Source organism: Falco peregrinus, chromosome 6, assembly GCF_023634155.1.
Source record: "Falco peregrinus isolate bFalPer1 chromosome 6, bFalPer1.pri, whole genome shotgun sequence".
In the NCBI taxonomy this organism is placed as follows: domain Eukaryota; kingdom Metazoa; phylum Chordata; class Aves; order Falconiformes; family Falconidae; genus Falco; species Falco peregrinus.
Window position 1 is genome coordinate 85097473 of NC_073726.1, and position 25302 is coordinate 85122774.

Below are 25302 nucleotides of genomic sequence, written 5' to 3' on the forward strand. Positions count from 1 at the left end.
TCACCAGACAGAGGGAGCAAAACATCATTTACAGAGGAATGGGAGGGGAGAGGGCAGGGGCAAAAGTCTCACGTGTTTTATCTCTGGGCAGGATTCCTAACCTTCAGCCACTTCCCTCCCCCCTCCCCTTACTGAGAAAAAATTCAGATGCAGGCAAAAGGATTTTGGCAAATAAGATAGAGAAGCACATCTTTTGAGTTTAAGAAGTCCTAAGGAAGAGTAGGAAGGGAATTTATTATGGCAATATGCATGGAGGCTAAGAGAAATGGTCATTTTCACTAGAATAAAACAAATCCAGGGTGCTGGGCTAGCAAAAAGTCTGCAAGGCAGATGCTGTGCACATTCCAGAATATAGTCCCAGGCTATAATAAGGAGTAAGAAACAGAAGACCTACAGGGCAAAAGTAAAAATCCAAACCAGATACTTAGTTATATATTTTATTTTAAAAACAGGAAACAACCACATTAATAAGCATATAAAACCCATCCGAAATACTCACAATGCTGTTACAGAAAAAGAAAATAAGAAAGAGATACCATGTGAGAAAGACCTACACATTTCTGTCCAAGCCAACACACATCTCTGATGCAAAGTACAGAATGCTCTTATGCACAGCTGTAGGGGGCATTTCCTAACATATTCCTAACAAATATCATGTCTGGAAGTGCTGAAGAGTCAAAGGAAGGGCACAGAAATCCATATAAAATGAACCAAAATATGAAAGTTGGGGAAGAAGTGGTAATACTTCTAAGAATAAACATTTGGCATGGAAGCCTGATAGAAAGCTAAGGAAAACTGGATGCAATAGGATTGCCTTGTGCAAAGCTAGGGTATTTAAAATGAAGTCACAAGTAGTATTTCACAACAGCAAGTTTCACTGATATTTGCAACTGTTTCTCATTAGGGAAGGTAGAGAAATGTCATCACAAGTTACTGAAAATGCCAGATACACAGCCCCAGAATATACATCGATGGGAACTTCTCTGACCTGCTCTGAAACAGTATGCTATCAAAAAAGCTTGGGCTATCCATGCTACGACGATTTTGCTGCCATTCCTGCCTTTGAGCCTTTAGTCCTTTTACCTACCTTGGAATCTGTGGGCCTGTTCCTCTTCTAGGATATCCAGTGATGGACTCCAGCATTAGTTTGCAGGTAGACCTGAGTTCTATCAAGTCCAAAAACACAGATCAGATCTTAAGAGTAGTTTAAGTTGGACCTACCTCTGTGTGACCTTTAGATAGCTTATGCAGATCTGGACAGACATGGGCCTGGAGTCTCCCTCAACAGAGTGCTGCAGTCAGTGAAGCAAACTCCCACCCCTTGATTGCAAGTGTATCGTATGTGCTACTTTCTGCCTTCCTGAACTGCGCTAACCTGGCAGCAAGGGTAGGTGTATACACACTCCAGATTGCCTAGCAGTATGACAAGCAGGGATACCGATACTTACTGATGTACAATTAATGTCTGCCATATCCCTTTCAACAGAGGCACTATTACAGAGCTGTAACACATCTACACAGCGTGCCGCACACCGGTGAGCATCACAACAACATCATGCAGATCTTCCAGAGAGGACATAGTAGGCAAAAACATTTGGCCTGCAACCAAACAGTGGACTGAGCCCTACAGACCTTTCACACTGCTAAGCTAGCAAGTTCCAGTATCTCTGGTCTCTAGTCCTGCATCTCTACCTTTATGATCTTACACACACCATAACTGACCATGCCCGTTTCCAGAAGGGTTATGCTACATGCCTCTTAATATTTATAAGAATTGCTAAGAAAATAGTTTTGGAAAAATAATTTTGAATCTCACACACCTTTAAGTAACAATCTGCAAACTTTCAGACTTCTGACCTCCTAGAATGCAGCAGAGAAGCAAAAAAAAAAAAAAAAAAAACAAAGAGAAGACAGGTAAAGTTACTTTCTGGTTTACCATCACCACCCTCAATCATCCTATACAATGCTGAGCCGTGACTGAAAATAAACTAACAACACCCATTTGCTGCAATACCACACTTTCCAATCAACACCTGGGAACAGTATTTAAAATTGCCACCCATAAAATCCCAAACAACAGAGATTTTAGTGGAAAAACAGACATACCTCTTCTCACTAGTATGCAATTCTTTGAATTTCTTTCCAGAGGGCACAAATAACTTAAAGGGATGTGCATAATTGGGCCTGTTGTACCCATCATCCAAAATGCCCAATCTCCTGTTTCATATCACATTTCTCCTTTACAGTCTTATTGCACCTCAAGTCTACAGCATCTTTTGTTAAATTAGCTATTTCTCATAAACATCTTCAACTTTTTGTCTGTACATTTTTGTACACCATTAAAAAAATAAACATTTACAAAGTGACATACAAATAAATAAACTTAAGTAAAAGTATGCTTTCAGTCTGTCTATACAAAAAAATAAGACAGCAGGAAAAAATATGCATGTAACTTGGTCCCCTTTTTCCTGAGGCTGAAAAAAAGTGCACACTGGACAGGAAAAAGCAAGGAGATGGCTTTTTGGTAGGCTTCTTAAATTCCAGTGTAACACAGCAGACACTCACACAGGTAGACTCAAAAGGGCTGGGGACTTGTTTAGTGGGTCCCTTCAACTCACTACAAAAATAGTAATCAGATTCAAATACATAACCGTCAAATACATAGCTGTCACTGCGTGCCTAAGTATGTTAACCCCAAATAGCAATTATAGATGAGAAAAATCAAAAATATTGCCAACTCTTCTCTGTCACAAACATCAGGAGAACAGAGAAGATGAGATTACTTTTGCAAATGCCAGGTGCCTTCCAGTACTTGAAAATGTGATCACCCATATCAGATTTGCTTAATGCTGGTAAGCCTGGCAGAATGGGCGAGTATGTGGGTGCAAAGAAGAAAATAGCAGCAACTGGGGGGTGGGGGGAGTGAGAAATGTCCCAGTTCTCATGGTTTTCTTTGCTTATTCCTTTTTAATGAGTCTTTAAGCATGTAAGAGTCAAAGAAGTGGTGTTTCATGAATCTTAGGCAACGTCTTTGTCGGGCTGTATGCTGTTCAGCTCCACCATGGGGTTCTTCTCTACAGGCGATGTGGGGCTGGCTTCTGCTCGTCCTTCAAAGCCCCTGGAGATGTCTTCAAAAGTCCTGCCCTTGGTCTCTGGCACTTTGAAGAATGTGAAGACAAAGAAGATGACCAGGAAAACAAGGAAGATGAGGAAGACATAGGAGCCACATAGTCTCTGCAGGGAGGACAAAAGCAGGAGGTTTTGAGAAGCTCATAAACCTAAATGCAAGGTCATTTGCTGTTGACAGGTCAAAATTCTAACACCTTCCTCCAACAATGCCTTACTGACTTTTTCTCAACACAGCATTATTTTTTTTAATTGAAATCGGGCTCCTGTGGGTGATCAAAATTGATGCTTTTACAGGGAAATCCTTAATGTGCTACTTAAGATAGCTCTTCCTACTATTTGTAAGCTACAAGCAGTTGAGACAACAGAATATAAGATGAGTGACAACACTCAGCCTTCAGTAACAATCAGAACACAGTATCAGGAGCCTCTGGAAGACTGACCAGACTGCTCAAAGCAGGGACAACTTCAAGGAGAGATTAGGTTGTTTAGGGTCATACAGTCATGTTTTGAAGTCTCCGAGGATGGAGACTCTACAACCACTCTGGATACCTATTCCAATGCTGCAGCACTCTCAGTGCTTTGCAAACTGGATCCTTACCTCTGCATAAGGGAAGAGCATTCCCACCAAGAAATTAGAGGTCCAGTTGGAACAACCAGCCACTGCCATGGCTGCAGGCCGTGGGCCCTGACTGAAGAGCTCTGCCACAATGAACCACGGGATAGGGCCAGGGCCAATCTCAAAGAGAGCCACAAAGCCGAAAGTGGCAACAATGCTGATGTATCTGATCCACTCCACAACATCCTGCAAGGGAACAAAACACGATCAGCTGCAGTCTGAGGCAAACCTGGCACTGCACAATGCCATCTCCAGTGTCACAGCTTTCCCAGCTGCACTGTGAATACTGTGGCACTGTTTCCATATTTAGGACTCTCCACTGCACACTCTACTCTAGCCCCAGCAGTACCTGCCTACAGGGCAGAATCACAGGGCAAGGCAGATGTATAGTCCTGTAGGTCGCCTGCTGGGTTTCAGGGTGGACAGGAACACCAATTACTCACCTTCAGAGCTAAAGCAACAGTCATAAGAACAGCGCACACAGCCATGCCACCCAAACCAATTAAATGGAGGGTCCTGCGCCCCGCACGCTCCACCAGGAACAGCTAGAAACATGACAGGAGAGAAAAATATCCATGACTTCAGCAACAAAGCCAGAAGCGGCTCCCTTGCTCAGTGTGCCCTGCACCTCTTTCTTTTATCTGCCTGTAGCTCTCTGTGCCAGTGGTGATCTCAGTGCAGGTGCCCAGGCTGCTCCATTCTAGGCCCAAGTTTTTCCTCTGTAGTTCTCACTACTGCCTTCTCTCATCATTCTTTTTCCCCCTGCACTCCTTTCCCCCCCCACTTTCTTCTAAAAGCGTAACACCCCTACCCCTTTCTCCCCTCCTCTCCTCCCACAATCCTTTCAATGCACTCTTTGCTCTTGAAGGCCATTGCCTAGTCCAATACTTTGCCACAACGTGACTGAAGACAAGTAGCCAGATCTCCCACAAAAGCCCGGGCAGACAAGTTACCTCTCACCATAAGGCCCTGTTCCACTTACCGAAATAACAGTGAAGACTGTGTTTACCACACCAGCTCCAATAGTGGCATAGACAGGCTGTGTGATACCAGCTCTTTCAAAAATCCCTGTAGAGTAATAGAATACCTGGGAAGAGAAGCAAAAGTTAGACACCATCACAACTCCAGCGTTTGAAAGCATGTACCTTATTCTCTGCCTAATGGCTTGCAAGCCCAACAGGGAGTTTCTAAGAAGCACTCAACAGTATAGAACAGCATCCTTCTGGTCAAGGTTCATTCACTTTATGCAAGACTGCAATGCCTTGCCAGGGCATGCAGGGGGAAAATTGAAAGCAAATATAATCTCCACATTCCATTTTAGCAATCTCTGCAATATCACAAAAGTAACCCTCAGTCAAGGTACATGACAACGTGCTTCTGGAAGCACAGTTCTCTCAACATTAGTGGCAAGTGCAAGCATAGCCAGAGATAATAAGGGAGGCACAGCACACGGAACAGGAAAGGAACTCACAGCATTGATGCCTGAGAGCTGTTGGGAGAGCTGCAGCATGATGGCAATGGTAATGGCTTGACGGTAGTTTGGAGAACGGAAGAGCTCTGGCACAGTTGCTTTCTTTTCCTGAGACATTTTAGCACTCTCTTCTTTCATCTCCAAGATGTCCTGAGACACATCTTGTGTACCACGGAGCTTCTGAAGAACTGGAGGAAAGAATCAAAAAATGCCAGGTATAATAGACCCACAGCCAGTAGGTTCTGCCCTGCCTCCCCTGCTGCCCTGCTGTTTCAGGGAGGGCACACTGGGAACACTGGGCCACCACCTGCCAGTATTTGGGCCTGCTACACAGGAAAGACTGAACCTCTTTCTCAGCCTTGTGCTGTGATCAGCAAGGAAACCAGGCCCAGTTCTTGCTCATGTTGCTTGAGCTCCACACTATTATTTTTTTTTTTTCTCCGTACACACACTTGCCAGAGCTGACTCCAGCCCTCTGCGGTAGCAAAGGGAAACGCCCTCCAAGCTCCTTGTTAATTGTCAGCCTGTTTCCCACCTTTCAGGAGGAGCTGACAGAGCTCCAGCAGCTGGCCCTGCTACATCCCACCAGGCCAGGCACCACCACTCCTCCTGTCTTAACCCCACCTGGAGTCTCTGTTGGGATGCCAGGTTTCCCACACTTCCTGGCACTGATGCAACCTCAAGGATGGCGGGCCAGGATGGTAGGCCTGGTGCCCTCTGGGAGTCACACCCCGATCCACCACAGGCTCCAGGCTCAGTCCTGGCCTCCCACTCAAGTTCAGTGCAGGCTGGGAGCCAGAATCCAGCCCTGCCCCTTCAGGGATGAGTTCTTACCTGCTTGTGCTTTCTCTTCCTCCATCTTGTTGATCAATAGGAAACGGGGGCTCTCAGGGCAGAAAAGAAGAGCCACACACTGCAGGATTGCTGGGAGGACCGTAAACCCCAGAAGCAGTGGCCAAAGTTCTTCAGTCCCCATGATTGCTTCCAGGCCAAAGACCTACACAAAGAATTGGAGAGAAAGAATGATTTTAACACTCCAATCCCTCACCCCCACATCAGGCAGGATGACAGGCCCACATACCGCACCCGACAGCGAGTGTGGCCCCCCTTGCCCCTCCTCTGCCCTCCTTTCCCCCCGAGGGCAGGATCAGGTTGTGTCAAGCTTACCTGGGCCACCAGGATGCCCACAACAATTCCCAGCTGGTTGAGGGTGCCAAAGGCTCCACGGAGGCTGGTGGGTGAGACCTCACTGATGTACATGGGCACAAAGCCAGTGCAGAGACCACAGAAGAGGCCAATAATGAAGCGGCCAATAATCAGCATCTCCACTGCCTTTGCCAGCTTGGAGAAGGCCATGAGAGTGCCACCAGCAAAGGCCAAGATGTTCACCAGTAGCATGGAGTTCCTCCTGCCAGGGTGAACATGTGAAGACTGAGCTTAAACCGGCAAAACAGTGGGAAGTTTACTGCAAGAGGGGTAAAAATACTCATGATACCCATGATGCCCCACCTCAGGGGTGTGAGGAAAACACGGTAATTCCCGTTCAGCTCCCACCTTGGCCCACAACCCTTTCCTTTTGCAGCCCACACAATTCTTGCTGCCACCTTCTCCTTTCCTCTCACCTGTGCCCTCTTCCTCCCAACACTCCCCTGTCCATAGGAAAAATTCCCTCATGACTTGGATCCCTCTTCCCAACTTACCTGCCAAATCTGTTGACAAACAGGCTGACTGAGAAGGAGCCAATCATACCTCCTACTGAGAAGATGGCCACAGAAAGGGACCACAGAGAGGTGAGGAGCTCTGGAGAGACAACATCCCCAGTCCGTTCTGACAGGGTTCTGTTGAAGAATCTCTGGATTATCTGCAGGAGGAATCAGGTAGGGACATAGTTACAGTCAAGTGAGAGGCATTCTGAACTGGAGAGAGGGGAGATGACTTTTGAGGTCTTCTTTCTGTTTTCATGGAGGCAAGAAGCAAGGGCAGACCCTAAAAATTGAGTAGGCAGCAACAAGTCATGCAAGGGGAAGACAAGGGTGCAGAAAGAGGAACTTTCATTGTTCATGAACAGTGGACAGGTAGCAGTATGATGAGGGAGAAATTGCTTCACTGAATGTGGAGGGGTAGGCCAGTGTTTATTAAGGAACAGGCTTATCTTCTGCATGTTTATGGATGTGAGTCACTGGTGCTGCTTGGGAGGGGGTGTGAGACAGCTGGAAGCAAAAGAGAGCAAGAAAATGCGACCAGAGAATGGAAAGGAACATTTCTGCTGACAACACCACAACTCTGGCAGCAGGGATGGGCTTTCTGGGATGGAAACAGTTTAAGAGACACAGAAAGTTTCAGAGGTAAGCCTGAAAATGGCAGCATCATGCAAAACAGTCCTTAGTTGTCTCATGGGGACGTGACAGGGCTGTGTCGCCGATTTCCAAGGCATCCTCTTTGATGAGGGAATTTCTGCAAAGGTTGAAGAGGACATGGCCTCAGAGTATGTGCCCCCAGCAGATGGCAGCAGGACATTAGCTAGGGAGGACACACACCCCCACCCCCGATGATGTGACATCTATTCCCGGACACAGGATGGATGTGGTATTGGTGACTCAGTTCCTGAGAGAGAGAGAGGAACCATCTTATAGTTACAAGAAAACCACACATTCGTTTTCTTCATCTCTTCTTTCTTAGGCTACAGTCATGAGATTATTGGTCAGAATGCCCAAGTCACAGTCCTTTCAGAAGCACTGAATCTACACTTAATACAAGGAATGAATAAACAAATAAAGAAGCCTGAGATGGTCCCAGAGACAAACTAAACTAGAGCAACTGTAATCCCTGCCAGCCCTCAACTGTTTTCTGCACACTGCACTCTACATTCCTTCTGCCATGGCTGGTTTATTCTGACTCAAAACTGAAGTGGCTCACATTCCTCCACGCACCAGATATAGACCTACCAGGAAACGGCAGATGGAGCCCTGTCCCCTCTTACTCCTAATTATGAGAATTAACCTCTCTGGTCACTCTCTCTCCTCCCCAAAACTTTGCCCTTCGTGTCCCACTGTTGTAGTTGAGGGGGGAGTTGTATGTCTTCTTAACATCATAAACGATAACCAAGTTATTAGCTGCTTGGGACGCAGCTCCTCTTTTCCACACATTTTTTTTCCCCACCAGCCCCTCACTCCTACTGTCTCCACAAGTCATTCATCCTTCCTCTCACCTTCTCAGGAGCATTGATGACACCAGTGTTGTACCCGAACTGGAGAGATCCAATGGCAGCAATGGAAACAGCATAGATAAGAGGTACTGTGATTTTCTGTGGAAAGAAAGAAAAAAAAAAATGTGTTGTTATTCATGCTTTCTTTACAACCTATTTCTCTTCAGCATAAACAGGAGCTGCAGCTCATAGCTGCCATGCACAAGTGCGCCAACAGCAGGGAATGCGCTCCTGTCCAGCAAAGGTGGGTATCAGTAACCAGGGACCCTGGGAAGGGAGATGCAACTGTACAGCAGGGAAGTTCTGTGACTAGAAATAGGAGGGCCGGTCAGGACCTCTCCTTTATTATCTCCTGACCTTCATCAACTATTCTCAGCTCATTAGTAATGAATACACTGGCTGCATTAGTGGCTGTTATTTTGGGTTGATCTGCTTTACAGAGAAGCTTTTGCTGATCTCTGGCATGTCATGAAACAAGGGTCTAACTCTTCTCCATGCCAGCTGACAAGTTCCCATAAATTGAGTCACAGATCTGCCCACAAGCTATACTGGCAATCACTCCCGATAGTTAAAACCCGCACTCTTCAGCAACAGGTCTGCTTTTCTCAGGCTAGAGCTTCCCAACCCTGCCCCAGGGCACCTGGCACAGCAGCCTGCCTCACAGAGGTAGCAGCAGTGCTGCCAACCTTCCTGCTTATTTTTCTTGAAGCAGAGACAATAGTTGGCATTTTAAATGAAGCAGGGTCCCTGGAATTTGAGTATGTTAATCGCTATTTATTAAAATAAAATAAAAACTGCTCAGCCCTCTGAGCCTGAGGAAGCTTGATGGTCCAACCTCAGAAGTCTCGGACTGAGAATTTAAGTGTCAGTGAAAAGCATCTGACATTTTCTACATCTTTAAAGCTTGTGACATTTAAGCCAGCTCTGTGCTAGGAAGGCATGGGGGAGCAGGTGATTTGGGAGTTGGCACGATGAGGAAAGACCATGTTTCTGTCTCAGGAGGAACTGGAAGCTTTTCCAAAATTATTAACAGTTCCTTTTCCAAGGCTTTCCAATTATTGTCCTAAGGCTCACAGAGGAGGGAAGAGTACTCCGTGGGGCCTACTGTCACAGCTCTTCCAGCCTCTCACTTTCCAGCTCAGCTCCAGGAGCAGTGGCTCCTAAGGCTGCCCAAAATTTTTGACAATAACCTGCCAACACTCACACCACCTTTACCAATCTTTCAAGTCAAGCACTGCTGCTTCTGGCCTGCACAACCCTCACACAGCCACCAGTTAGGCCCCAGTAAACAGCAACTGGGGGAAATGACTCGCAGGGGCATGGCTACCCCCACCTACATCATGTGAACGTTTCAGGCTGGGCTCTCTTCCTGCTGAGGTTAGTGATGGAGTGGAGGGGACAAAGAGGACAGGGTCTTTTCCTTGCAGGGGGCAAATGTCTCCCAAGGTAGCACTCACACCCAAACACACCCTAGGCCTTCTTCATCCTGCCATCATGTGACCACTCCCCTCATTTTTGTCACAGGGAAATTTGGCGGAGAACCACAAGGACACACCTCTTTCAAGGCACCCACATGCCTGTAAAAGTGCATTAAGACATCTAAGCACTTTTAGGGCTCCAGGCCAGGTCACCCCTAGTCAGCAGCTATAGCAAAGCTGAGGACAAAACCCAGCTCTCCACGTTTTCAACGCAGTGACTCAACACAAGAGCATCTTTCCCATCAGGGCTCTGCTTTGTCATGGCTTGCAGTGATCACAGCTGGCCTTTTTCTTCTGGGGTGCAGCAGCAGCCCCCTACCTACATGGGACATAAGCTACCAAGAGGTTAGTTATTCTGCCCTCTTTCACGCTCCCTTCTCCTGGCTGTGGCCTGCTATTCATCCCTTACCAAGCCTCCTGCCACCTAGACATCACATGGCCTTGACCCATCCCCTCCACTGAGCCAGACTGTGATCTAATGTATGGATCATTTGTTACTGCTGGAAGTGTTTCACTTCCCAGAAGTCAAACAGGGAACTCAGAAATAGTTCGGCGACACCCGTCCTACCCAAAGGCTCAAGGCTGAGGTCTATACACCGGCAATGAATTCAAACCACCACCACCCCCCTCCGACCACAGGCATCAGCAACGTTCATTATCCAGGAGCCGCTTCTCGCCAGCCCCCCCCCCCCCCCCCCTTGTACTTCACTACTAAAACCTCAGAGTAGTCCAACTTGTTGAACGGAGCTACAACAGCCCCCCAGCCCTCCCCTGAGTGACCTTGAGCAGATGCTCTCCTTTGCTGCATCCTCTCATACCACCTGCATCTCCCATCAATACGGGCAGCGTGGGCCCCGGGCTTCTGCTGCTCCTTGTTGTAACTGCAATCCTGGCACCCTGCGCCGGGTCCAGCTGGGTAGGTGCTGCCTCTCCTTCCCTCACGCCTGCCTGCCTTGCTGCCCTGCTACACTCGGGCACATGCAGTCATCAGCGCCCTCCACGAGTGCACGCCTCACTCGTAGCTGCAGATGGAACTACGATACCGCCAAACATTCCGTCCCTGGCTCTCCGAAGTGAGAAAGGGGAAAGGCGGTTTTGCTTTTCTTCTGACATTTAAAAGCGCCTTTAATATAAACCACATCACCAGCACCACCACAAAAAAAAAACCGCCTTTAAGAGGAATCTTCTTTTCAGCATCACAAACCCCGGGACAAACAAGCGCTGCCCTGCCAGCAAAATAAACCTGGCGATCAATATCATGAAGTACGGACACAGCATCATGTGGAGCATCAGGCCACGCGCACGAAAGCAAATCAATCTCGCCATCTGCAACACCCCCCGCCCCCGAGCCCCCGCAGCGGCCTGCCGGCACCGCCGCCGCATCCATGGTCACGACGGCCCACAGGCACCCGGAGGCAGCGATCGGTCGCGACCACCCGCCAGCCACGACCCCCCGCCCCTCCACCGAAGCGCCCGGAGACCCGAGCGGCGGGCATCCGAGCGGCGGCTGCCCGCCGGCGAGCACCCTGCATCGGCCGCAGCGTTGCCGGCGGCGGGTGGTGGGGGAAGAAGGAAGGAGAAAGCCGCGCTCCCCCCCTACCTTTTTGGTATCCATCGTGGCCTAAGCGACCGGCCGCTGCCGCTCCCCAGCTAACGGAACGCGGCGAGGAGGCGGCTACGCACCCGCCCCCAGCTCCACACGAACCCGCACCCTCCGCCCGCCGCGGCCGGGCTTTTATGGCCTCTGTTAGAGGGGAGGGACCGGGGCGGAGCTCCGCAGCATCCCGTAATTACAGCGGAGGAAAAAAAAACCCCAACAACAAAACACAAAAAAAAAAAAAACACCAAAAAAACCCCCCCCAAACCCAACCAAAACAAAGCAGGTCGAGTTCACGCCGTTTGTGACTTAAAACCGACACCAGCGCCTTCCGGCGCCGTGCGTGCCGGGCTGCCGGGCCGCCATGGAGCCGGCTGGGGGCGGCGGGCGGAGCGCGGGGGAGAGGTTCGCCGCCGCGGTGCTGCCGCCCAGCTGTTCGTTAATGGCGGGTCGTGGCGGTTTGCACTAAAGGAGCTGTGGCGTAAAGCGGGTTTTAATCCCTAGGAAAACGGGCAGGCCGGTGGTGGTGGGCGCGGGCAGGAGCCTGAAGACAAATGCTGTATGTGCTCTGTGGCCGCTCACCCCACCGCCCAAAGCTGTGGATGAGGCACTGGATAATTTGGTTTGAGGGATTTGTTGGTTGGTCGTTTTACTTTTGGTTTGGTTTTTAATATATTTTTCCTACAAAGCTAGTATCTGCAGGGGCAAAGCTGAAGCAGTGATCCTGCAGATGCGTGTAGTCCCAGGCTTGTACCCTTTCCATCCCCCTGCGCTACTGTGCTTCATGTCCATTTGCTGTCCATCCTGCAGGTCAAACAGGCACCAGACTCTTCCAGGGGAGTAACAAAGAGCCCTGCTTTGATTCTCGGGCCACACCACTGTCAAACAAGAAAAGTCTTCACTGAACCAAGAACCTGCCCAGCATTTTGCCTCCAGAAAACAGCAACAGCTCAGAGCTGGGGCTGGGTGCAAGGGCCAGGGGAGAAGGGTGGCGTAACATTGTTTCAGTTTTAGGAAAATTATCTTGGGATCGGCCACCGCTTCTGTCACCAGATTCTGTGAAAGTGGAACGATCACATTTTAATTTCAGTTTTGCTGTTTATTTGACATGGTCACCTGGCCACACGTAACTCTAAATTAACAGGCTAAATGGGGGGACACTTTCCCTCGCTCCCTTCGCAGATATTTCTGTGGTGGTGTTCAAACATTATTCCCAGCAGAAAAACAGTTGTGTGGAAGGGCAAGGGAAGCCTGCACAGTCCTCTTTACCTGTTAAAAGCTCATCTGCCCACCCACAAAGGAGCACAGAGGGACAATGGCAGGAGGAGGACCCCAAATAACACCCTGCCCCAGCTACTCCCAGGCCCCACAGGAGCCATCAGCACATCAAAGGCCCCATTTTCACACTCCCAGAGGAAACCAGGGACACAATGCCAGGTGGCAACACAAATTAAGGACTTAGAGGAAGGAACACCCTGTCTGGGCCCACCCTTCCCAGGGCTGGCCCGGGAAAGCCATCAGCCCCATTGTTCAGGTGTGACACCCACCGCGAAGAGTCAAAGGATGCAAAATCTTTCAGCAGGGGGGTGCTGCGTGCTGGGGCACCGGACACATTACAGGATGCAGGGGAAGAGCATTTTGGGATTGCACAGGGTTTAGCATGAGGTGTTTAGGGGAGGAATCAAAGGGGGGGAAGGGAGGGATGAGGAGAAGAAAGGGACGATTGCATGTAAACCGTTGGCTGGCCAGCACACGTGTCCAGCCTTGCCCTGCACTTGATTAGCACAGTTTGCCGTATCTCATTGCTAAAATATATTTTTCTTCTCCTAGGTGAAGTACTCTTTGTTTGGGGGTGAGGTGATGTGGTGTGTATGGGGTCTGTCTGAGTGACAGGTCACTTTGTCTGTAGTGCAGCAACTGCGGGTGTACAGGTGCAGGTGTGAGCACTAGCAAAGATCCAGCCGGACCAGCTGGCAAGGAGGTGAAGTGGCCTGGGAGCTAGGGGATGTCTGTAAGGGAGCAACTGTCTATCAAAGGGACTGGGACAGTCCCAACCAGCTGCAAGAGAGACTATGAGGTCTGGGGGTCTATAGAGGTGAGACCCACTGGTGTCTGTGTCTCTAAGGGCAAGGCTGTGGCAGGCTGGCTACTGGAGGGACCAAGGGAGTCCTGGCCAGCTGTGCATATGCATGTGCTTGTGTGTGTGTATGTGTGTGTGAGTGGTGGGGTCTGTACCAGCAACAGGAGCGGGGCTGCAGCCTTGGGGTCTCATATGCCCAGCTGCCAGCAACTGGAGAGACTGGAATCTGGGGGCAGACTGAGTATCTGAGCCCAGCTCATGGAAGGATGCACCTTATACATGTGTATATAATGTGTATGTATATGTATATGTATATGTATATGTATATGTATATGTATATGTATATGTATATGTATATGTATATGTATATGTATATGTATATGTATATGTATATGTATATGTATATGTATATGTATACACACACACACACACACATGTATTTCCCACTAACCTCCATCCTGCTTAGTCTGGGATGGGAACAGGATGAAGCTATTGGTGCTGTCTGTGTTTGTGTAAATGTGTGTCTCTGTAGATCTGTGTGGCAGCCATGTATATATGTGTACATATGTGGTGCATATGTGTGCTTTTATGCACATGCCCACAGGGAATACATGCTCAGCCTTGCTACTGGTTGCACCTGGAAGCAAGAAGCTGTGGCAGCCTTGCCTCTGTCAGACTGCCAGATCCAGCCCTAATCCCCTAACGTGCTTTGTTTGACTGATCTTGGCTTACATTTATTTTTCTTTTTCCTAGCTTATTTTCCATTTGTTTCTAAGCATAGCAAATTCCACCTTGAATCTGATCACCCAGCTGTCTCAAACTCTGGCATTAGCTTTGGAAATATTAATTTACTGGTTAGTGTGGGAAGCTGCCATATTTGGGGAGGCTCTAAGTGTATCCAGATTTCAGAGGCAATCTTCAGACTGTACAAAGCATTCTTCTGAAATGGCCTCATCCCTAGCTTATTCTTGAGCCATGTGACTGTTGCAAGTGCTGAGCAACCCAAACTTCAAAATCAAATACATACATAGCTACCAGTCCAACTTAGAAGCAATATGAGTTTAGCTGAAAATTAAATCCCTAATACATGGTGCAGGATACAGTGGGTGGCACTTCTTTATCTTTACTGGGCTGGTGGAGTAAACAGAAGCTCAAAAGGCATCACTGAAAACCAAATTTTCCTAAGGAGTATTGGGAAAATACCCCACCCTCCCATTTCAGTGAGTTTTGCCCCAGTCTGAATTCATCTGCCTGCTCCTCCTAAATACCAGTTTTGTTTCTGTCCTAGGATGCACACCTACCTCTCCCACATCATAGCTAATTCTCCTGAAGATTAGCTGCTGGGGGAAGCACCTCCTCAGCAGAGCTATCCACCTAGTCTTTTTGGGAATACAATACTCATGTATTATGCAAAGTGCATTAACTGCACCAGGATGGAGGCCCAGTGCAGGCTGCCAGTGCCCAGCCAGACATAAGATTTCTAAAGGAAGGACCAGGCAGAACTGGCCCCAGGTACGGCTTGATGCTGGCTGCCCCACATTAAATACCAGTATCCTAACCGCAGAGCTATGGGGATTGGGAAAGACTCGTTTTTTGCTTAACAAGCTTTTTTCTTTTTAGCTTTGAAAACACTTGCATGTCTAAACTAGTGCATGCCAACTAACATTTCATTTCCAGGGCGCTTACGTTTTCTGAGGAAAGTTGTTTTAATCAAAGAATGCCTATCCAAGCATTAAGCAAGAGCCCCAACAGTGGGCAAGCCTGTTCTTCATTTATATTAGAGGCTGGAGCTGGCAAGTGACCCCGCAGAAGCACCTTACTGTGGCTTTTTGGAAATGTCAGTGGAGCTCCAACAGGTACAGTTCTATGGCAAATAAGTTCCATATACACAAGGTCTTGGGTCAAGGGATAAATGAGAAGGCACAAGAAATTGGGTGCTTAAAAAAAAATAAAATTTTTGATCCTTTCCATGCTTCCATAACCTAATGGGAATGGGGACTGATCAGCCACATGGTCATCACTCTGCTGTCCAAGCTCCTGGCAAGCTATATTTCACCTTACACTAGCTGCTTTGTCATATCTGCCCAACTTTCAGTTCAGTGGTGCTGCCCCATCCAATGAAGCTCTTTCCAGTCTCTCTTTCCCCTCCAAGTTTAGTGAATCCTGTCTCGTGGTTCTCATTATTTTGCCTGGAGAACAAATTCTTCAGAGATAAGAGGAGCAGGGGCAAGGAGCATTATTATGCAGTGTTTGCCTTGAGAGATGACTTTGTGCTTTGCTGTTTGTTGTGTTTATAACAAAAGAGCATTCAGAACAAATGGGAGAGAATGAGAGCCAGCATGGGCCAGATGCTCTCCCCACAAGCCACAAGTAACTTTTATTGTTGAGAGGAGCTAAGAAGGGGGAGGGAGGGAGGGGTGGGGTGGGGAGGAAAGATAAAAGGGAGAAACAAGACAATGGGTGGGGAGTAGGTTGGCCCATAGACACCAGGAGGTTAAGACAGTGAAAAAAGAACCAATGGAGAGACAAAAGGCAAAAACAAAAAGAAAGATAAGGCATAATGAGAAGGAAGCAAGCACTAAAACAGATTAGAAGGGCAAAGCAGAGGAATAAAAGAGAAAAGGAAGTAAAAGGCAGCAGCGAAGTACAAGAGAAAAAGGGATAACAGGTGATAAGATAGAAAAGATGAACTCAGAGAAAGAGAGGTACAGGAGGACATTGCAGAATTACCCAACCAGGAGAGCTCAGACACAGCACTGGAGAGATCATAGCATTAAAGCAAAGTCTCCTTTAACCCCTGCCCTCTACCACTGTGAAATGTAGGTTGGAGCTAATGTCTCTGAGAACTTTCCTAATTACCCTAGTCGATTAATCAAATCATTGAAGTAAAAAGTTTCTAATTCTTTAATAATCACTTGCAAAGTGGACGTAACCTTCATGTAAAAATAAATAGTTCTGCAGAAACCAACATGCTGGAAAGTAAACGACAAGCAGTAGCATCATATTGAAAATTTTGTTCCCTCTGCTGATCTCAGTGCTACATGAGAGACATTAAAACCTCCAGAAAGTCATCTCAGGTTTCCTAGTCCCACTTCATAGAATCATAGGATGGTTTGGGTTGGAAGAGGCCTTAAAGTTAATCTGGTTCCAGCCCCACTGCCATGGGTGGGCAGGGACACCTTCCACTAGACCAGGTTGCTCAAAGCCCATCCAACCTGGCCTTGAACACTTCAAGGGATGGAGTATCCTCACCTTCTCTGGGCAACCTGTTCCAGTGCCTCACCACCCTCACAGTAAAGAATTTCTTCCTAATATCTAATCTAAATCTATGCTTTTCTAGCTTAAAGCCATTACCCCTTGTCCTGTCACTATGGGCCCTTGTAAATAGCCCCTCTCCAGCTTTCTTGTGGACCCCCGTTAGGTACTGGCAGGCTGCTATAAGGTCTCCCCAGAGCCTTCTCTGCTCCAGGATGAACAACTCCAACTCTCTTAGCCTGTCTTCATAAGAGAGGTGCTCCAGCCCTCTGATCATCTTTGTGGCCCTTGTCTAGACTCATTCCAACAGGCCCATGTCCTTCTCATGTTGGGGACCCCAGAGCTGAACACAGTAATCCAGGTGGGATCTCACGAGAGTGGAGTAGAGGGGAAGAACACCTCCCTTGACCTGCTGGCCATGCTTCTTTTGATGCAGCCCAGTATACAGCTGGCTTTCTGGGCTGTAAGTGCATACTGCTGGGCCAAATTGAGCTTCTTGTCCCCCTAAGTCTTTCTCCTCAAGGCTGCCCTCAATCCATTCTCTGCCCAGCCTGTATTATGTGCTTGGGATTGCCAGAACCCACATTGAAGACCTTGCACTTGGCCTTCTTGAACTTCATGAGGTTGCCCCATGGGCCCACCTCTCAAGCCTGTCACGGTCCCTCTGGACAGCATCCCTTCCCTCCAGCATATCGACTGCACCACTCAGCTTGGTGTCATTGGCAAACTTGCTGAGGGTGCACTCGTTCCCACTGTCCATGTCACCAACAATGATGTTGAACAGTGTCAGCTCCTGTTCCAACCCCTGAGGAATGCCACTCATCACTGGTCTCCACTTCCTATAACTCCTCAGGCCTTGTCCTCTTCTTTTGCTCTGATTTGAAAAAGCCTCCTGCCCAGCATCCAGACCACAAGCCTGCTCTTCTGATTGATGTTGCCTGGGCAACCAGGCTTTCTAGCAAAGAGAGGAACTATATATCTGTGCAGTTGCCTTTTTCTTGTGCTATCCATTTATCTTGTTTTATTCTAATATTAGCCCACATCTAAGAATAGTGATAATGAAGTATGTGCATGTGACTCACAGAGAATGCTGTAAATATATCTTTTCCATAAGCAACTGCCCTTCTTATGATCTCTATCAGTTTCTGCCTCCTTTTCTCCGGAACATACAGGCAACAGGTGAAACTACATCCAGAACTGTCCCAAATCCCATATCCCAGTCCTGGAATGGGATGCTGCAGCAGCTGGGGAGGTGGAGGCAGCAGCAGAGCTGCGATGGGAGCTCAGGGGTGAGCTAGCAGGAGGCTGCAGGGCAGAAGTGAGAGGCTTTAGCCAAAATATATGTGGTATGGGGATTTTTGTATATCAGCCACTGCATCTCACCATGGTTTTCTCCACCCTGAGCAAGAAACTGAGTTTGAAGGGCAATGTAAGAAAAAAGCCTGGCTAATGAAGTTCAATTAAAAAGCATCAGCATAAGTGGGAAAAAAAAAAAGTTGTACCAAGGAGTAAAATTACAAAGAGAATTTCCTTGCGAAGTGCTGAGCAGCAGCATAGCAATAGGAAAATACACTCGGTTCAGGAGGGTAGTTGGGTTAGGGGCTGGTCCATGAGGCCTGGCGAGGAACAGAATTAGAGGTACAGGGAATTAGGGTTGCCATTCAGCTGAGACCTCAGATGACCCTTCCTTTCCCTGAGCACTAAATAACACATACACAAGGAGTGGTGACGAGTCTTCACAAAACTAATCTTTTCTTCATAAAATATTATTAAAAAAATTATTCAAGAAAATGCTACAGTCAGGTGGAAAAATTGTCCTTTCTTAAGAAGGGGAAACAATTTTTCTCCGGAAGGCAGAGAATGAACGTCTGTTACGTGCGGGGCACTGTGCCAGCACAACAAAAAGGATGACAGGAAATCTGACGAAAGCAAGCTAGGCGGTCTTCTCTGGCTGCTTCCCCGGCTGCAGTGCTGCAGTCATACATACTGATCTGAAGGCATAGGCTTCCCCACACAGCAGCATTTTATGCCTAGCCTGGTCAATCCAGCACCAGGGGAATAGGTGCTGGGGCACGCTGCCTGCTGGCACATGGAGCCAGTCTGGGCCTGCACAGCGTGGCACGGGGTGGAGACATTTCACCAGTATAAGCTACCTTATCTCATGTCCCCATTTAGGCACACCTCTCACACCCCAACATAAGTTAAAGAAAACTACACACACAGCCAGCACATACACATACAGTATGCAGAGCTGAACCCACCCACTATACATACACACTCCCCAGCAAATACACACATTAGACGCGTATATGTTGACACAGCAGCTCAGACACAGAAACACACTGACACATAACTGGCTACAAGTAGAGCTGCGATTCACAAACACTGCTTCTGGAGGCATTTCTCATCAAGCCACATTCTGCTCCCTGGTACCTAGCCCACATCATCCTACATTTTCCAGCAACAGCGTGAAGGGTTGTAGCCTGGGGCAGGGGGAGCACAGACTATATGAAAATGCTCACTGAGGTCACATGTGTTTACAGCAGCAGGATTCACAGGAAAGAAACAAAAAAGCCCCTGGCTGACTCTTCTCAGCTCCCCTCCCTGTTGTAATCTAAAATTAGCTGCTGTTGAGCTGAAAACACTCAGGCAGCCGGAGCTGAGCCTCCTCCTACCCATAGGAAGGACTTGTTTCACCTCCTGGGCTAACAATGGCTAAGTCGGTCTATCAAACAGGGGTTTATCACTTCTCTCCCAGCAGGAGATGCTCTGAGCTGCCCTGGGGCAGTGCTTCCCTCTCCCTCCTCAAGTACAGCACCCCACACTTGCTGCTCAGTAGCCAGGAGCACAAGGAGCAGCCTGTGTAGGACGAGAAAGAGTGCGATGTCAAGAGCGCTCCAAAAACCCTGCACACCACTCCTGTGCTGAGATCCAGGCAAAGCAGACAAGGGAAGACAAGCTTAAACCCACCTTTAGGAAAAGCTGCCTCATGCAGCCAGTCCCACTCTGCATTGCCAGCAGGGTCAGCCACCAGAAAGGGGGCAGGAGGGATTCTGGCATGCAGCCTCACCCCATCCCAGCCACCTCCTCATTTTATACAGACTCTTTTCAGGGGAAGACTACGCAGCATTTCCTGATACATGCTGTCTGTCTCTTCCCCAGCCTCCTTCCTCACCCTCCAGTGACACTGTTCTACTCTGCAAGCAAAACCATCTGGCTCTTGCATGCTCCCTCTGGGTGCTCCACAGACCCTTTGTCCTCCCCCAGGACCATTCCTGCACCCTTTCACAGCTCACTTCCACTCCTACACACACATGTATCTGCTTGCCTGTGGCCTTCCTCACCTTTTTGAAAACGAGAGTGGTTACATTCAGCCAGCCTGGCTGTGCAAGGATGCTGTGTACTCAGCTGCTCAGGTGTGTTTCTGTGAGCAGCTGCAGGATTCTCTGGGGCCTGTATTACATTTGCATTTCTATATAAATTGTTTATATCTGGGTGAGTTTCTATTCTGATACACAAACAGATATGCAATGTGTGCTATTGCATACCTGTACAAATACCTGTGCCCTGACTGAGACTACAGTGCATAAATTCATAGTATTAAAATGTGTACGTGTGTTACTTTATGTCCATATATATATATATATTTATGCACATGCTCTTATTTCTGAGCATACATTTAAATATCTACAGATATTTTCACACATACTACTTTGTACATACACAGGTATGTGCATAGGTATGTTCATATGAGTGTATACATGTATAGCTGTATTTTTGTTTGGTTTTGCGTATTTGTGCTTGCTCGCATTCATGTATCTACTATAATTGTTTATATGTATGCATTTCTGTGTACCAGTATTCACTTGTTCCTTATTTGAAAGCCTGTATTTTTATTGCTTATTTCTACTGGGCAGAGTTTGTCCAAAACCAAACATTACCTTTCACATTCACATTAGCATTCACATTAACAATAATAATAGCAAAATAAAGACCTACAAAATAAACGCGGAAAAAGATAGAGCTTGAACAGAAGAGATAAGAATTCTGCTGAAAGCACTAAGAAACTTAGTACTATTGACCAAACCCACAAAAGAAACCTGTACAAGGTTTTCCAACAAGATGTGGAGGGCAATACTTTTAATATTTTATATCACCATTTGCAACAGGGTGGGCCACAACTGCTGTTCTGCACAGCTGTGCTTTGCCTTACAGCCAAATGTACTTCGTTTTACACTGAAGAGCTCCTTGGTACTTCCCACAGAAGTTGCTGTGGGAATTGCACAGGGACGGTGGCTCCTCTGGCCCAGGGCTCCCCCAGGGAAATCTATCGAACCTGGAGAGGTCACAGGTCTGGCTGCATGGCTCCCTCCTTCCAATCCATGTTACTCCACTGAGTAGTCCTCCCCCAAAAATACTTTGCTTGCTCCAAAAAAGCTCTCACTGTGGCCCTGTTTCCCAGTAAGGAACAGGACAGCTGCTGAGCAGCCAGGGATGCCTTCAGGAATAGGTTTACAGGCAGAGATGGTTGAAATATCCTCAGTACTGAGAAGCTTCAGGTCTGAGTTCCCCAGAGACAACACACATTGTAGGTCAGTTGGGAGGAAACACGCTCAGCGCTGCTCTGTGGCTTTTGGTCTGTGACAGCAACAGCTTCATAAAGCATCTACACCACTTGTTCCAACAGGGGCTTCACTCTTGGAGCCATTCCTTCGAGGGATGGGGTGGACTGCACAGGTATGTACTGCACAGAAAACACCGGCACAGCTGGCTCCGACCCTGCTGTGGTCTGCCTGAGCAGACAGGCGGTGGACAGAGGGGATGAACTGTCCATCCCACAGCTCCAGGTAGGGCTGAGGTGGTGTTCACAGGGGAAGCCATCACACATCTTTCCAGGAGGGAAAGTGCTTGGCCTCAGGTCAGTGCTTCTGCACAGATTTGTTCCAGTTTAATTGACCAGATGGGAACAGGGTGCACTTTGTTTGAAAGAGATTATACTCCTGAATTAGCTCTCCTGCCAAGTCTGTTATCGCTCTGCAAACAATGTGAGTATGGGGAAATGGACCTGGGAAAGCAGAGACTAGATGCATGAGGAAGAGTGTAGATTCCTCTGTTGATGACACAGATAAGCAGAGCTGACCATTCCCCAGCTCAGAAATTAAGCTAAAGAGATGAGATGACAGGTCTAGGGTAGCAAGGAGCCATAGTGCAGGGACTAGATGGTGGGCAGTCCATTAACCCTGGCTACTGACAGAGCTACACGAGTGCTAACGAGGGGACGTACAGAAGGGAAAACACCTGCAGGGAAAGATCGAGGGATCCACTCAGTCTTTAAACCTGGGCTCTTCAGCCAGTCATCTCCTCCTCACTAAAAAGCATTTTTAACGTCAGCAATTCCCCTTCTACAAAACTCTGCCCCAGGCAGGGCCAGATGCCATGTTGGTACCCACTGGCTTGGTGCCTGGGTTTTCACATGTCACATAACCCTCTAGCCAGCTCTTGGCACCCCCTGCCTTCATGCCTTCTCCCTGTCAGGCCACACGTCTCTTCTTTTTCCCTTTTTTCTTTTTCTTCATGTCTCCTTCCATCTCTTTGTGGTTTCTTTCTGTCCTCCTTCTCCCTGTTGCAGTGTGTGTTTCTGGTAAGTGTATGCCTTTCTGCGCACTCCCCCCCTCAACACGTATTGCCTCTTCACCCTGCTACTCATCAGCGCTCCTCCTTTCCACAGCTGCGCTCCCTCTCACCACTCCTTTCCTCATCATTTTGGACCGCCTGCGCCTCCCTCATCCTCCCCCAGCCTCTGCAGCTGTGATCCCTCACTTCCAACACGCAGTCCCTTGGGAAAGGATGCCATGGTCACCACAGGGTTAAAAGCATGAGTGGGTGGGGGTGGGAGGCTGCCCTTCTCCGTCCTTGATTAGTGCCATCAGCCTTTTGAGAAGCAGGGGGTGGCTGGGATGAGCTGTGTCCTCGTGTGGTCTCTCACGTCCTCAGTGCAGCAGGCAGGGTGAGCGCAGGGTCCCGCTATCAGCTGTGCCAGTGCCAGGCAGGAGGGAGCCCAGGTAAAGCAGCCTTTTTGGCAGACACTAGCCAGTACCACATGTGGAAGCCTCAAAAACGTGAGGATTGAAAGGGATTGATATGGTGACTGCTTTTTAGGCAGCTGGAGAATATTCACCATCATTGTCCTTGCGTTCAGTCGCTTTGCAGAGGCCCCTTGGTCCTGCACGCTGCTCATGTGTTCCTCTAGGCTGCAATAAAGCTCCTTGTCTTTGCCTAGCCACACCACAGAGCCCCTCTTGGTAATCCTCACTTCTGACCCACCTACTCACGCATGTATATGTGCATATCTCAGATCCCAAAGCAGCTGAATTTCTAAAGAAGCTAATACCTCGCAGCAGTCAGTCTGGCAGACATCCTCCCTGGAAAACTGAATCTCCTTGGCAAAGGAGAGCGAAGCGACAGATGTAACAGAATGAGGTTTCTCAGAAGAACAAGGAGCAGGCATCTCCTGTCAAGACATCCACACACTCTCCACTCAGAAACACAGTAGAAGAATTTAGGGAGTAAAAATAAATGAGGAAACCAAACAGGACCCAGCTGAGTGAGACCGAGCACAGGAATTTAGGTGTGGTGGCGGGGACCGTGCCTTTGAGCCAAATATCCCCAGCTGAAGGACTGCTGGGTTATTCCTCCTTCTGGTACAGCCAGTTGAAACTTGACATAGAATAGAGCAGTGTCCTGCCAGATTCTCGGTCTTCAGGAGATCGCAGAACAATGTGTCAGGTGCTTCAAAAATATGTTGAAGATACCCACAGCTCCACACACTGTTGCTAATTGCATGTGTGTGTGTGTCCCCCACCATCCAAGCAGCACGTATGCATATAGGCTGCTTCTGCAGCACTGCAGGATCCAGATGCCTCCCAGCCTTGATTTTTCACAGCACCCCACTGAAAAGAGGAAAGAGCCTTTTTCAGATGCAGGACTGAGACAAAGACTAAAAGTAGATCCCAGACTGAGATGCCCCAATGCTGAGCACTGCAGCATGAGCACTTTCTCAGTCCCTTTAATGGAAACCAAAAGCCTGGAAGGAAACATAAATATTGCTACTATAGATCCAAAAGCCACCAGCCAGAGGAGCTGTAATACAAAATGGCTCAGAGGAAAATGGTAAAGCCCATCATCCTCCAGGCTATGCTGCTGTACTCAGCACCGCTGGGAGGTGTCTCCCTCCAGAGTGGACCTTCAACCTCTGCCCTTCCGAACCTGTGCTTACCCCTCTACTTCTGAACCTGCACTCACCCCTCTCTTTACTTCTAAAAAAGCAGCTGCTAAATAATCTGCTCTTTCTTTCCATTGCCAGAGTAGCTCTACGGTTAGTGCAATACCCAAGAACGTGGGACCAGTGTTCAGCTTCTCCATTAACGGACTCTTTCTCTACATTCCTAGACATGGTGTCCATGGATCCATGAGCTGCTGTTGCAAGACAAACCCACTCACCATGCTGCTCTGAAGGCCTGATTAGGTCTCATAACTACCTGTGATAGTCCTTACAATATACATATGCTCTCCCTAAATAAATTAAAACACACTCATGGTGAAGAAATGACTGGAGCAAAAACTAGAAGACAAGATTGGCCGCCCTCCGTACCTATGCCAGGTAAGGTAGGGGTCAGGCTGCCTTGTGTCTCCTACCCAATGCATCCTTAATTATTCTTTGTGTGGGGCTGTGTCCCACTGCCCGACCCAGAATTTGCAATCACTAACTTCTTAGGGCTTCTACCACTCCAGTTACCTCCAGTGGTGAGAAGGGCTTCCTAAGGAGGCTATTTTATGGAAGCACACTAATCACCACTGCATTTCATGTCATGTCTGATCTAGCAGGGATGTAAACAGTATTTTCAGAAATAAAGCAATGACAAAAATTTGCCTCCAGTATCAGACAGCCACTGAGTGTGTTTTTTTGGGAACATGTTTTTTTCAGGCGAAGTTGCCAAAACACTGCCTATAGCCCCCTTTGGGTTCATAAGCCCCTGTATTGAAGTCTGTCTTAACAAGCACTGCACTACCTGTTTTTAGAATAAGCAGCTGAACAAAGGGTGGGTGAACTACAACAGACATTGATGTGGTCCTGGGAGCCTCTCTCAAGGGAGGAAGCTGTGTGCATATGTGGTGGTGGTGGACAGCCTGTTCGGATCTGCTTCTTAATTCCAGCCAGTGTCCTGGCACTACAACCACTGTATCACTCCTTTTCTCCAACTTTAACTCTCATCTATTTTTCTAGATCTTCTTGTGGTAGCAGTGACTGAGACAGAGAGATGGAAAAAGGGAAAAATAAGAACTGAAGCAACAAATAAGGGAGGAAAATATCTGTCTTACAGAAAATGAAGGAAGGACAGGGAAAAAACGTGAGAGAAAACCAAGATTCAGGTTAAGAAAATATAAGAAATTAATAGCTATGCAAAAGAAAC

General features: G+C 48.0%; 1 protein-coding gene across 1 annotated transcript; it reads right to left on the bottom strand.

Annotated features, from left to right (window-relative positions):
- Positions 1-423: 423 nt before the first annotated feature.
- Positions 424-11634, bottom strand: LOC101915320 (solute carrier family 2, facilitated glucose transporter member 3). The gene is made up of 10 exons (XM_055808532.1): positions 11500-11634; positions 8425-8520; positions 6917-7077; positions 6384-6624; positions 6051-6213; positions 5217-5404; positions 4728-4832; positions 4189-4290; positions 3728-3931; positions 424-3234 (listed from the first exon to the last, which is right to left on the bottom strand). Exons 1-10 carry the CDS (start codon positions 11512-11514, stop codon positions 3019-3021), a joined length of 1491 nt encoding a protein of 496 aa, XP_055664507.1. The 5' UTR covers positions 11515-11634; the 3' UTR covers positions 424-3018.
- Positions 11635-25302: the final 13668 nt, after the last annotated feature.

Bases quoted from the DNA above. Each gene is read 5' to 3' on its own strand.
- LOC101915320 (XM_055808532.1), bottom strand. The intron at 4,833-5,216 runs GTGAGTTCCTTT...TTCTCTTCCCAG, and splicing joins AGCTCTCAGGCATCAATGCT to GTATTCTATTACTCTACAGG. The intron at 3,235-3,727 runs GTAAGGATCCAG...TCCTCCCTGCAG, and splicing joins TGCTCTTCCCTTATGCAGAG to AGACTATGTGGCTCCTATGT.